At 35.6% G+C, this 14,893-nt stretch overlaps 1 protein-coding gene across 17 annotated transcripts in view; it reads left to right on the forward strand.

Annotated features, from left to right (window-relative positions):
* apba2b (amyloid beta (A4) precursor protein-binding, family A, member 2b) overlaps window positions 1–14,893 on the forward strand; it is a 246,027-nt gene that overhangs the window by 69,725 nt on the left and 161,409 nt on the right. For all 17 annotated transcript variants that reach the window (XR_012383328.1, XR_012383327.1, XM_073908627.1 and 14 more), the window contains one exon: window positions 12,828–14,069. Coding sequence is in view for 15 of the 17 variants with exons in the window: in XM_073908627.1 (XP_073764728.1) it covers window positions 12,870–14,069 (1,200 nt within the window). In the remaining 2 variants the exon portion in view is untranslated. The remainder of the gene's footprint in view (window positions 1–12,827; window positions 14,070–14,893) is intronic.

Below are 14,893 nucleotides of genomic sequence, written 5' to 3' on the forward strand. Positions count from 1 at the left end.
CATACAAAACAGGGGGAAAAATGTTAAATGACTTTATTTATTGGGAGTCTTGTGGGATGTCTGTCTTGTTATACAATCATACATGTCCAACTGCGAGACCTGATTTCCACATTGTCAGCGGGTCTGCTGAATCCACACAATTATCCACCAGTCTGTGTAGGTCAAAGCATAAACCAGACGAACAGTCGCATTAGCTCAGTTAAAGCTGGGGATGTTTGGGAAATCTCCAGGAAATAATTAGCACAGTGTGTAGGCTTGTTTAACCCCCTCCTGTTTTGCAACCAAATGTATCTGGTCTTTAGTGCTGCTTATGAAAATGAAACAGCATTTTGCTTGCCTGCAAATCTGCTTTTTGGCTGTTTTTGCTTGGCACAAAACTTAATTGATTCTATTTTGCATGCATCTGCTACCCAGGCTCATTGGAAAAACCTGCTTTTACCATCATTTTTTGTCAAAACTCTACAAATGCACCTACAACATGATGTAACTTAATGCCGTTTTCAGCTGAAATGAACACTATGGCTGTAGATATACCAACAGATGTTCACAAATCCTTTTCATGAATTATGGTTATGGGGAAATTATCACCAAAAGAAGACTGAAATATGCTATCATCTTAAAGCGCTTATATAATAATGAATGCTTTCTAAACTAATATATTTAGACAAACTTATACATCTGCAACTCATATTTATCTCCATATGTATGCTTTTCAGTTTATTCTGTAAACTGCGATACAAAATTGATAAGATAGTTGATAAGTTAAAGTTTGCATGCATTGGTTGTATCCAAAAATGCACTTTTCTTTTGGCCTCTAACACTATTGGTTAAATTTAGGTTTACTTGCTCTAAGTCATTGCTCCAAGATTAAATATAATTTCTGCAAATATCTGAGGCATCACTTAGTATTTTTGAAATCCTGGTTCGACTTGAGCTTAAATATGACCATGTTTGATATTTACTAAACAATACATATGAAATTAAATGGTCTTCCACAGTGTTTTTTAGTGTGATAGTGTTCATATTGACACAGCTATTTTGATGCTTGACCTTATTGAATATGCATTTGTAGGAGCCAGGGAGAATTTTTTTATATTTAATGTAATCATGCAAGGTCATTAAATAACATTTGCACTCCTTATATTATAAGTATTTGTTGCATAGTTTATTCCAGGTTAAAACAGCTCTTGTATATGGTGGAATCTCGTATATACACATTAAAATAGCACAGAAAATAATGGAAATGTTTCAAAGGGAACCTAAAACACGATATACCCGACTATTTATGTTATGGTTAATGTTTTTAGGCTAATACAGTAAAATTAATAAGAAAAGGGAACTTGTAATCAGGCTGTTAAAAAAACAAAAGGCTCACATTTCAAAAATCATCTAGTCAGCCGTATCCTTCACCTTTTGGGTCCCCTTGAAACATTTTTGTTGTGTTAGTAAGTAAAGTAAGTAAAGGTTTATTTACTTTATTTATATAGCACCTTTCCCAAACATTGAGTCACACAGTGCTTTACAATAAGAGAAAACAAGTCAAAGAACACATAACAATAAAAGAAAACATGTTAAAACAAGTTTAAAATCAAAATACAGAAACACTAATACTATTAATTAAAAGCTTGACCAACAACATGCGTCTTTAAATGCCTTTTGAAAAGTTCAACTGATCCCAGAGATCTCAGTGGTATAGGGAGAGAGTTCCAGAGCCGTGGGGCCACCACACAGAAGGCACAATCACCTTTAGTCTTAAGACGAGTTCTGGGAATGGCTAAAATGTCTTTGACAGATGACCTTAAAGACTGTCTGCATGAGTGACTGCGTAAAATATCTTGAATATATAGGGGTGCTTGACCATGCAGAGCTCTATATGTAATGACCAGAATCTTAAAATTTACTCTAAAATTAATTGGAAGCCAGTGAAGTGCCTTGGCACAGGAGTAATGTGCTCCTTGCTATTTGTTGATGGAGGCGTTTTCCTAATTTGTTTGCACTGTGAGAAAATGCAGCACGTTTCTTTATGTGTTTGTGAGGATTTGCAACATGCATGCTTCAAACTGATGTGACTCTTTTCTTAATTTGCTGGCGTTTTTTGTAATTGCATGTGTTTTCTTAAATTGCAGCACGTTAAGCTCTCTCGGCCACCATACTTATAACCTGAAACCTAACAATCAATATAGGAAAGAAGACAACACAGTTATTCACCACATGTGTTGTAAAATCTAAAAACATTTATACTCATTGCGGATAAAAGTTTTGCCATTGAGATCAGCTGACTTAATTGTAGTTTCAAGGGGGCTTGGGCTGCATGCGTTCTCCCCTACAGAAACTATATGGCTTCAGTGACTGTTAAATTGAAATCATGCATCATACTGATGGGATATAGTAGGCCGTAGCTTCCAGGAAACCAATAAATGAATGTGCCTTTAACAAAACACATCAAACAAGCACTCCTCTCGCAACCTCTGGATTATGTGGTTTTTCTGTAGTTAATACTTAACGAATGCTTGTTAAGGACATGCGATGTAGTTTACTCGAAAAATGCCATTTGCTGCTTGTTTAAACTTATTTAAAATGAGTTAAAAACACAATTCAAAGTTCACAACACAAGGTTTGTTGAGACAACTTAATTGTTTCATGTTCAATACACTTAAATTTGTGTAAATAATTAAGTTAACCTGATTGATTTGTATTGAGACACCTTAAAAAATTTGTGTGGAACCCATATTTTTTTATAGTGTTGTCTCTAGCGTGCTTTTGTATTTCTGCTATGAGTTCTTTGTACAATGGCTCACTATAATAGAGTGATTTCTGTGAATTCTGGCCTCCTGACCCTAAAATAAAATTTCATCATCGTGTCATTGTATTTTGTATAGCTCTTGGGTCCAGGAGAATTTCTAATAACAAGGTTATTTATTTAAGTTATTTATTAAAGTTAGATTTTAACTGAAGAGATAGACTATGTTCCCTCAAAGATTCATTCATAGAACCCTTTAAGACCTAATAGTGACCTCAAGTGAAAATCATTTGAAGAACTGCTCCTATTTGCCAGGGACAGTGGGAAATATTGGAACAAATATAGGAAAATGGATTATATACTAGTTTATTGCAGTATACTGTCAAAATGAAATATTCATGTTACACCCACATGACCTCCCAAAGCTGCATTCAGAACGCCAGTAATTGTTTTAATGCAAATTTATGTAAAGTTTGGTCACCACAGCTATAGGTTGTTTGAGACTTTTCCTGTTTCAGGGGACATTTAAACCTTATTAAATGGACTCCATGTGTTCGCCCAGCACTGGTCATTGTGCATGGAACTAAAAGGCATTTTACAGTCATTTGTTGTGTCTGATGTAGTCGGGGGTTGTGAAGTTCTCTGCAGGAGTCCACAGCCGTGTAATGCCAACTTTCAATTAAAAACTTCTGTGACCAATTAACAAAGTGGTTCTGGGTAATGTGCAGGGTTTTCTTTTTCTCCTCATGCTAAATATAATCTCCCATGTGTCTGTGTGTGTTACAGTGCAGGTTTAGAGTGCTTATTGTGTGCTGCACATCACTGGCCAAAAATGTACACAGGATTTTGTGATATACTACATAGATATTATATAGATTTAGAGATATCTGACCTAAATTGCATGTAGGAATATTTATTAATATCTGCATTATGGTTGCAAAATGTGAACAATAATAACATAAAGGTTTCTGTATAAAGCTGGACATATATAAACACATTCAAATTTGTTTGCATATAAACTCGTTTGAAGCTATTATGCTAAATAGCAAATCTAAACTCCTTAATTTGCTGACATTGCCACAACAGGTAAACTATATTATTATTATTATTATTATATTTTTTGCATAAGGGTGGCCACACATCTTAAGTCAGGATTATAGGGTCTTTTAGGACCCACCAGCGATCCCAAATCACATTTTGATCAAGCTTCCGCAATGAGATGCAGTAGTCGATGAGACTGAGCAAGCTTTACCGAACAGATCTTGCACTTTTTTTTTTTTTGTGCTGCAAAAATGTCAGCATGTCAAAAAGAAATTTTCTTAGCCAGTATTTCACACATATTTCTCCATATGTCTGTGGTCTTCCATGGTTTTTTTGAACCATGAAATTTGAAAATTGCCAACACGGTCATTTTAGGAAAACAACTGCAAATTGACAAATGCATATTTGCTCAGTTAATGATTTCCTAATTATCCCTTAACAAAAAGATGCATTGTGCTAATCATTCAGTTAAAAATTAGACACTTATATTTCCCAAACAATTAATTGGGTAAGTCAATCTGTCAAGTTGTGGTGGAAAAGCTGTATTTCAAGCAAATATGTATGAACTATACATACTGTCACATTTATATAGAGTCAAGCCTGAAATCATTCATTCATTAATTCATTTTCTTTTCGGCTTAGTCCCTTTTATTAATCTGGGGTCGCCACCACGGAATGATCCGCCAACTTATCCAGCATATGTTTTACTGGGAAAGATCCATACACACCATTTCACTCACACATACCGCACAGACAATGTAGCCTACCCAATTCCCCTGTACATGTGCATGTCTTTGGACATGTGGGGGAAACCGGAGCCCCCGAATGAAACCCACGCGAACACAAGGAGAACATGCAAACTCCACACAGAAACGCCAACTGACCCAGCCGAGGCTCAAACCAGCGGCCTTCTTGCTGTGAGGCAAACGTGCTACCCACTGCGGCACTGTGCAACCCCAGCCCAAAATTATTTACAATTACATTTTTTTAATTATAATGTTAAGCTTGACTATATTATAAACTTATTAGCCTGTCTTTGAAATGTGTGTGCTTTAAAAATATGTATCATTATGTACCAAAATGTGTTTATGTACCATAAACAGTATTTCATTTTTAAAAATATCTTTTACTCCAGCCAAACTAAAACAAAAAAACAAAACTAATGTCTAAGACTAAAAGACTAAAACTTATGACTTTCTACAGAAGAAATACATATATATATATACATATATATATATATATATATATTTATATATATATATATATATATATATATATACATATATATATATATATATATATATATATATATATATATATATATATATATATATATATATATATATATATATATATATATATGTATATATATATATATATATAACCCAGCAAGCATTTTTTGCTTTTAAAATATGTCTAATAGACGTTTAAACATTGTCGTCTTGGCTGAAACAAAGCTAAATTTGGGCTGTCAGTAAAAATCTAATAGACGTGTGAGAATAGGCCAACACTAAACTAGTCATCAAATAAACAGAAATAAATGACTACACATATAAAGTCTGTCTAATCTTTCTAATTGACTACTAGTTTAGTTTTGGCCTATTTTTGGATGTCTATTAGATTTGCACTGACAGCCCAAGTTTAGCCTTGTTTTAGCCAAGCTGTCTACGTTTAGATGTCAATTAAATGTCTATCAAACACATAATTGTTTGCTAGGAAGGTTGAAAAGTTAAACTACTGTGTCTTTTATTCAAAAAGATTATTATGCATATTGTTAATCCAGATGTTTTTTTTCTTTGTGTTTCCCGCAGTACACTAATATTCAAAACCCATCCATAATAGTGCTGCAAACAGACTCTGCTGAAAGTAATTTGATCATTCTAATGACTTTTACTTTCGATGGATGTTCTGTGAGGAGAATAATGAAACCTAATTGTACCTATTTTTTAGAACTATGCATTTATTGTTTATAGCATCATGGGGCATTGGTATAAGGTGAAGAGCACAACACGTGCACACTCAAACATAATGTTATAAACCCTCCCCCATATTCTGTCAATCAATCAAAACAGACACTAAAAGCCATAACTAAAGGCAACAGCGTCCCAAGGGCACCTCTGACCTTTCACCTCAAAAGCCACACCCAGGAATAATGTGCGGTACGTGTTTAACTGTATTTATCACTCGCACACACATAGCATACATATCGTTTCCATTTACTAAAGCTGAATAAATTACCATGTCAATGATCAGACTGTCAGGAAAGATGCACGAGAAATCAATCTCGTCTGCCCGGAACAATCAGGATATAACACAACATATTTAAAATGAAATATAAGGACATGAATGCAGCACAACTTAATGAAATGAACTCAACCAGGCTGATCAAACTGTAATTCAAAGTTTTTTGTTTTTAATTATTACTTGTACAATTATTTAAAATTATTATTTTAATAGAAGTAAATACAGTTGAAGTCAGAATTATTAGCTCCCCTGAATTATTAGCGCTCATGTTTATTTGTTCTATAATTTCTGTTTAATGGAGGGAAGATTGTTTCAGCACATTTCTAAACATAATAGTTTTAATAACTCATTTCTAATAACGATTTATTTATGATTTATTTATGATTTACGATTTATAATGATTTATTATAACTAAGTTATTCTATAACGTTGGTTTGTTCTGTACACTATCGAAAAAAATTCGATAATAATTTTTCCCAAAAATGTTTTTAAAAAATTTAAAAACTGCTTTTATTCTAGCTGAAATAAAACAAATAAGACTTTCTCCAGAAGACAAAATATTATCAGACATACTGTGAAAATTTCCTTGCTCTGTTAAAAATCATTTGGGAAATATTAAAAAAAAAAAAAAATTTTAAAGGGGGCTAATAATTCTGACTTTTACTCTATATATATTTATTCATTCATTTTCTTTTTGTCTTAGTCCCTTTATTAATCAGAGGTCACCACAGCTGAATGAACCATCAACTTATCCGACATATGTTTTTATGCAGCGGATGCCCTTTCAGCTGCTACCCAACACTGGGATACCCATACACACTCTTTCACACACATACACTATGGCCAATTTAGCTTATTCAATTCACCTATAGTGCATAACTTAGGACTGGGGCCACCTGACCCAGCCAGGGTTCGAACCAGTGACCTTCTTCCTGTGAGGTGATCGGGCTACCCACTGTGCCACCGTAATGCCCTAAAAATATATATATATATATATATATTATTATTTAAAGCAAACTTGATTATTTTTTAATAAACTTTTCCCTAAACCAGAACCACAACACATAATTTGAAACACAGTATGAAAATAAGTGGATATTCTTCTCTATGCTGTAACAGGTGGAGGGAAATCTCCTCAAAGAGGTGTTGTTCTGAGAGGTGTAAAAGAAGCAGTCAGGCAGAATTTAACTATGACGAGGATTTTAATAAGGGCTGGATGTGCCATAGTGTGTGATGGCAGGAAAACAAATTGGGGCTTCGTTAAAAGCTGTTGTATGTGTGTCGACAATAAAAGCTTCTATAAGCTCAACCTGCTGTAAGATTGGAGAAGCACAAGCACAATGATAATTAGTTGTTGTAATGACTGGTGATGGAAGGCGTAATTAAAACAGAATAAACAAAAAGGAAAGAACCAATAAAATCTCTCTGTGAACTGTTGTTGCAGGCATTTGATAGAGACAGCAGCATGGCATTGTGTGAGAGAGTGAATGAGTGAGCGAGTGAGTGAGTGAGTGAGTGAGTGAGTGAGTGAGTGAGTGAGTGAGTGAGTGAGTGAGTGAGTGAGTGAGCTAGTGAGTAAGAGAGAGAGAGTGTGTGTGTGAAACACAGCGAGAGAACAGTATATTTACACTGACACCGTTACATGTTTGGTGAGAGTTTCAAATTGTGCGTGTGATTATGTCGCTTCTGTACAGCCGCCGTTGTCATGATTTATCTCTGAACACTGACATCTAATTGCTTTTTTATGTTGGTTAAAATTTGTCTTGCCTACTCATACAAGCATCTCATAGAAAAACTCCAGCCATTCTTTCTGTCATGTTCGCAGCCTATTGAAAAGCAATTTAGGCATGTGAGATTCCTCCTAGCTTATTTTAAGGGTCCCATGGTGTCAAGATGTCTTAAAAATGGTGAGGAGACAACAAAGAGACGTGTATTTTTCAACAAAAGGAATTACATTCAAATTGATATCATGCTCTTCTTGCTGCACTGTATACTGATAGAGTGTGTGTGTGTGTGTGTGTGTGTGTGTGTGTGTGTGTGTGTGATAGTGGTGGCTTACAAGGACAGAAATTTGTATCATGACATGGGTGTGACCTAGTTTTTCTCTTATAAGTTGGTTTATGAGGTGTCATATTTCACAACACTTAAAAACTAAAATTGTTTTTTTTAATATATTAAAAACTTGTCACAGGATTCCTGTGAGGGTTGGGTATGATCATATCTAATACAGCCCCCCTGAATTATTCACCCCCTGTTTATTTTTTCCCTTCATTTCTGTTTATCGGAGAGAAGATTTTTTCAACACATTTCTAATCATAATAGTTTTAATAACTCATTTCTAATAACTGATTTATTTTATCTTTGCCATGATTACAGTAAATAACATTTGACTAGATATTTTTCAAGACACTTCTACACAGCTTAAAGTGACATTTAAAGGCTTAACTAGGTTAATTAGGTTAACTAAGCAGGTTAGGTTAATTAGGCAAATTATTGTATAATGATGGTTTGTTCTGTAGACTATCGAAAAAAGTTAGCTTAACGGGGCTAACAATATTGTCCTTAAAATGTTTTTATAAAAAAAAATTAAAACTGCTTTTATTCCAGCTGAAATAAAACAAATAAGACTTTCTCCTGAGGAAAAACATGTTATCAGAGACACTGTGAAAATTTCCTCGCTCTGTTAAACATAATTTGGGAAATATTTAAAAAAGAAAAAAAAAATTAAAGGGGGTTAATAATTTTGACTTTAACTGTATATGGAGAGCAGTGCTTCCCACACATAGACTTTACTTGGGTCGGCCGCTCAGGTATATTAACGGCCGCCCAAGTATATTTAGTGGCAAATAGTTTTTTTACTAATATTATCATCTTTTAACACTTTTTTTTGTATCCGCCCAATATAAACAAACATCCGGGAGTGATTAAGTACTGGAAAAATCTTCCCTCCTTTACCCGTTTCATACTGCTCGTTCTGTGCGCGCAAGAAGAACGGTCAACACTCACATGCTCTGCAGACCCATAGAGATCCGCACCTTTTTGTGTCTGGCCGGGGTTTCTAAATCTATTAAAATGTCCGGGACTTGTTTTTGCTTTGATTTTCTAAGCTGTTATCAGTTTTTTGTGCACATTCGCGAGAGCAAGAGAAACATTAAATAATTTATTCTTTAATCTAAACGACTCAGAAAAGCTCTACCTAACACCCGGAGTGGACGGAATTACATCTAAATTGGCTGGCTGCAGAATATTGGTACACCATTAGAAATGGGTAATCAACTCATTTGTCTACTCAACTAATCTACATGTTTTATGCTTGTAATTATTATAATTTTTTAGAGATATTGTCTGCTTTTATTAGTTTTTCCTGTCATTTATTTCTCGTTTGCTGTAAATTTTAATAATTTGATAATAAAAAAAAAACATTAAAAAAATTTACATCTAAAATGCTTTGACAAACTTTAACTTATTTGATATTTTAACCTATTGAAATATTTTATTAAATTATTTAAATTGACTGATTTAAAGTTTAGATAAAAATAAAAATAGTGTTAAAAATCTAAAGTGTGTTTCAGTCTGGCCACCACCGCAAGTATATTTCAAACCTGTGTATGTGTGTGTGTAGCAGTATAGCAGAGCGATATTCGGCACAGAATAACAGAATTCGTACAGCCTCCTCACGCTTCAGTATTACTCCACCCACATAGAGTTACAGCAGATCAATAAACTCATTATAGTTTGACAAATATTGCAGCTGTTGGACAACAACGTTCTTTTGAAGCTTTTTAGGTGAGGATGTAGTTGTTTAGACTGAAACTATGCATCTTATTTATAAGAATAGCGTCTAAAGATATTTTAGAAAAACATTTATATAAAAATTTTAATAATTTATAATTTCTGAGATACAGTGCCATCCATAAGATGAGGAGAGAGGCTGCATAATAAACCATTAGAGGCGAAAAACCCAATGTAATTTCAAATTACAGCTGATCAAATTATAAATAAGCTGGTAAGTGACTTTCTGAGTTAATCTCTCTTTTTTGTATGTCCATAGTAATTTTAGTGTATTGAGTATAAGATGGGACTTACATATCAGGAATTTATATATTTTGTGTTGGCCACTCTTTGTATAACCCAGAGTTACTTTTTGTGTGGCCATCTGTTTGTTTCTAATGAGTCTCCTGTTTTTGTTCCTGCAGACTAGTTCAGTTGAAAAAAAAAAAAAAAAGAAGAAATGCCTGCATGTGTTTAGCGTTTTTCCTTATTGCAAACACAACAGTAATCTGGTAAATTAATTATTTTGATCTCTCCCAATTACAACAGAGAAATACTAGGAATTTTTTTTAGACTGATGGCATTCCATCCCATTCAGCCTTATAATCGTGAAATGTGTGCCAAAATCACCTGTTTAGTCATTAGTTTAGACATTACGCAAGAGAATCATTTAAATACTAGCTCTAAAGTGACACTGGTGAATTAGTAATGACTTCTGCTTTTCTGACGTCAGCTGCATATGTGAATGAATGGTGGAAGAAAGTAGTTCATCATACTAAAGGGTTTTTAGACTCTCCATGTTGATTTTTTTTATTATATACACGACTATGCCGTCGAACTGTTGTATACAGTAAATGCAAAATCACATGAGTAGCAGCGTGATGTATACACAGCCATATCACACTGCTACTCGTGTGATATTGCTCATATATACATTATTTTGACGTGTATATATATATATATATATATATATATATATATATATATATATATATATATATATATATATATATATATATATATCGTTAAAAAAGGGTAATGTTTACAATTGAAAACAAAAAACACTTATTATATATTTTTCTAGATTTAAATCAATTTTTTCTTTATTTGTAAGGATTTCAGCTTACAGAATCTGAAAGAAAAATACATTGTATTGGTCTTAATATTCAAATCGCCAGTTCGCTAATGACTTAATTAGCCTGCGTTTGATGCTGTAAAAGTCAGTGCTTAAAATGGTGTTCACATGTTCTCAGCTGGAGTGGTTCAATGATGGTGCTGGTGTACACGTGGAATGAACATCAGTCAAACTGAATGACTGAAATTGATCAGGTGCTGAGAGTAGCTGAGAAGAGATTGCGCCTCTACTCAGAGATCAATACACCCCAACAGCGCCTGAATTTGTGGATGTGTTACAGCTCAACTGTTGAGTGTTACACGTGAAGATCTGCGTGTGTTCTGTCTGACTGCTGTACAAATCTGAAGGCTTCAGTGGAAACATTACATTCTTGCTACTTGGATGATAACGACGCAGATGGTATAGCACAGCTCTTATAGCTAAGCTGTTCAGTGTTAAACTGTGATGAATCATGCATATACTCTACTCTTAAAGGTATTATAAAAGTCTCTTTACTTACCAAGGCTGAATTTACTTAATTATAAATACAGCAGAACTGTGGGATTGCTGTAAAAGAGTATCAGATTTTTCAGACTCTCCACTTCAGCAGCATTTACTGTACACACACCAGACTTCACACTTTTATTCATATCTACATTCCGAGGAGTTTTATATAGTGATACCTTTATACATACTTTAATGCCTGATTATATGCAATCTTTAATTCTTCACAAATGTGAAGATGTTGTTTTTTGTGTGTAGGCCATTCACAGTTTATTCTAAATCATTATTTAATGAAAAAAAAAACCTTTGACTCTACTACATCAAAAAATGAAAATTTTGTACTTGACTACCTAATTTTAGGCAAATTAGTGCATATTTACTTAAATAATTATTTGCACATAAAAAATGCAATTTTAAGAGTGTAATACACAAAATGTTTGCAATTCTTAACGTAATCTATCAAATTACTAAGTATTAGGAATGTCCGGATAAGGTTTTTATGCCCTTGAGTGATTTTGAGTATGTACCGATTGCGAAACCCGATCCGATACGTCTATAATACATTTAAAAAAAAAGAATAAAGAAGAACGAAGAAACAGATCCAGGATGTTCATCTTTTATTTGATTCACCTCATTGTAACATTCAACAACTCTGTTAACAAACAAAGCACTTCTGTGAGGTAGTTTGAACAATCAAGTAATAAATAACATACATTTTTCACTTTCACTTTATAGCAACAGTAAATATAAAACAAATCTAATATAAAAACAAATAGCGCCTTAACTTAAAATACCCTGCAGACAATCCCAAGTTTACATATTTCACAGTTTGCTATAGCAATGTTGTCATCATCAACTGTACCTCTAGAGCGCAGACATACAGTACTCGCGATTTTCGTTTCAAGCTGCTTCCGTGTTCTACTTTGCCGACATTTAACCAATAGCGTCTCTGCGACAAAGTGATGTCATGCTGCATGCTTTTCTTTCTATGTGAAGACAAGAAAGAGGTCTAACTCTGTGCCACTGCATAACTATTGATGTGTTACACTGTATATTCGAGTCCTTATCGGGAGGTAGCGTCCGATTCTGATAGAGTCTGAAACCCTGTAATCAGGCTCGATTTTCAATCACTTGAATGAATTTGGATATCCCTACTAAGTATGCTAATAAATACTCGTTTTTTAAACCCTGTTAACCTACAATGCCCTAAAGTAAAGTGATTTTTAAACACGTTTACCACATTTGTTTTAACTTACCATTGTAAACATCATGTTTTACCATGTAAATGTCTAGCTGTATGTGCGTCTTCCTAACTATCAGTGTTTCCTTCTCTTACTAAACTGACTGTTTTTATTGAGTATAAATTGTGAAAAATGCTGTCATACTTACTATACATCTGTCTTTGTTTGATAGGACTGAGGTTTCCAGTGATGATCGTCCTGTGAGTGCTTCTTAATGGCTCAGAGGAAGAGGCCAGGGATCAACAGCGGCATGGCCACAGAGCCTCATGCTCCAGCTCCACGCTCCTGTCCAGCCCCGTACCCTGACCCTGAGCACCCTGAGGAGGAGTATGAAGAGCACCATGACCCCGAGGTGACCCAACACTCTTACCACAACCAAGAAGAGGCAGATTTGACAGACAGCCGACCGACTACGCCCACAACTCCCGACCACGCCCACAGAGACTACCACAGCCACCCGGACAGTCTGGACGGAGACTCCAGCTCAGACTATGTCAATAACACATCAGATGAGGAAGAGGATGACTTTGATGAGGGGCTTCCAGAGGAGGATGAAGGTGTGACATATTATATACGCTATTGCCCAGAGGATGACAGCTATCTGGAGGGAATGGACTGCAACGATCCTGAATATGTACACCCTGATGGTCGCATGGAGCCACCTCCGGACACAGACGAGTGCCAGGAAGCAGTAGAGGAATGGGTGGAGGGAGAGGACGATGCACAGGGTGATGAAGATGATGATGATGAGGAGGATGATGATGACGATGATGATGGAGAGGTACGTTGCGAAGTACTCGAGCAGGACTCTGATCAGCAGCTTTATGATGGCAGACCTGAACCTGTCCTTGATCACCACCACCATCAACACTATACGGATCCCCATCAGGAGCAGCTTCCCCCTCCCATTGAAGATCAGGAGGTGAAGGATGTTGAGGGCAGTGAAAGGTACTGTCCCGATCAGGAGGAAGAACCACAGGTGGGACGAGATAGAGAAGGTTACGCAGGTGACTATTATGCCACGGAGGACAATGGGAACTCTGTGCGAGCTTCGCCATACCGAGGACATAAAGGGACGGAGGGGGAGACGGGAGAGGAGGCGGAGGAAGATATTGATCAGATAGTGGCAGAGATTAAGATGAGCATGAGTATGGGCAGTCTCAGCAGCGGCACTGATCAGAGTCCAGAGGAACTGGCACCTGATCCAGCACCGAGCGGGTACCAGCCCGAGACACGCTCTAAACCTGAACCCGCTCCTGCCCCATACCCTCAGCCTCACCGTCATGATGGTAGACCCAAATCCCTGAATATCCCCCCTGCCAGGCACAATCCTGAGCTCCAGAGGAACTTTAAGGTACGACCACATACGCCAGAGGATAGGCAGAGATGGACGCAGGACCAAGTGAGAGAGCAGGTGAGTCGGTGCATCTGTAGAACCTGGAGCTATATGCTTATTTAGTGGAACAGTTTTGGAACGTGAATGGAACAATTACTGGAACAAATTTCCACTTTATTTTACAGTACGTTAATTTATGTGTAGTTATCTTTACTTCTTGTTCAAGCTACTTATTTTTAGTGATCTGAATCAACACAACTCTTTAGTTTTCTTAAACTTACATTTGTAAAATCAATTAAGTTAACTTGAACAATTTGGGTTGGGACAATTTGAAGAAACCCAGCATTTTTTTTACAGTGTACTGGTACCTAAGGTAACTACAGTACATGGTTTGAGTTCAAGGTGAGGAGCAAGATTTGGGATAGTACCAACACTCTAAAAATATCCATAAAGTCAAAATGTTCTGTATTTTGTGATTTAATGGCTGCGTTTGAAACCGCCTACTACTCAGTAGGTACTGCATTTGAATTCAGATGTAATACTCGGCCGTTAGAAAAGTACGCTCTATACAGTATGAATGTGAGCAGTATAAATCACTGGGCATCATGGGATTGTGCGTGGCCTGCACACTTCAGAATCTCACCGGAAGTAGTACGTCATCCGGGTACTTCTTGCATACTGATTTTCGAATTCTATGAATTCGGACATACTACTCAGCTAGCAAACTATTTTTATCGTACTATATAGTATGGAAGTATGCGACTTTGGACGTAGCCAATGTATTTTTTCTATATATTTATGCTTTTCAATTGCATTATTGGACCTTGATCTTTCTTGCAACAACTTTTATTGACATTTTAAAAATATTTTTTAAACAATATATTTAAATTAATTCTCTAGAA

The sequence above is a fragment of the Danio rerio genome, chromosome 7 (genome assembly GCF_049306965.1).
Source record: "Danio rerio strain Tuebingen ecotype United States chromosome 7, GRCz12tu, whole genome shotgun sequence".
Lineage (NCBI taxonomy): Eukaryota > Metazoa > Chordata > Actinopteri > Cypriniformes > Danionidae > Danio > Danio rerio.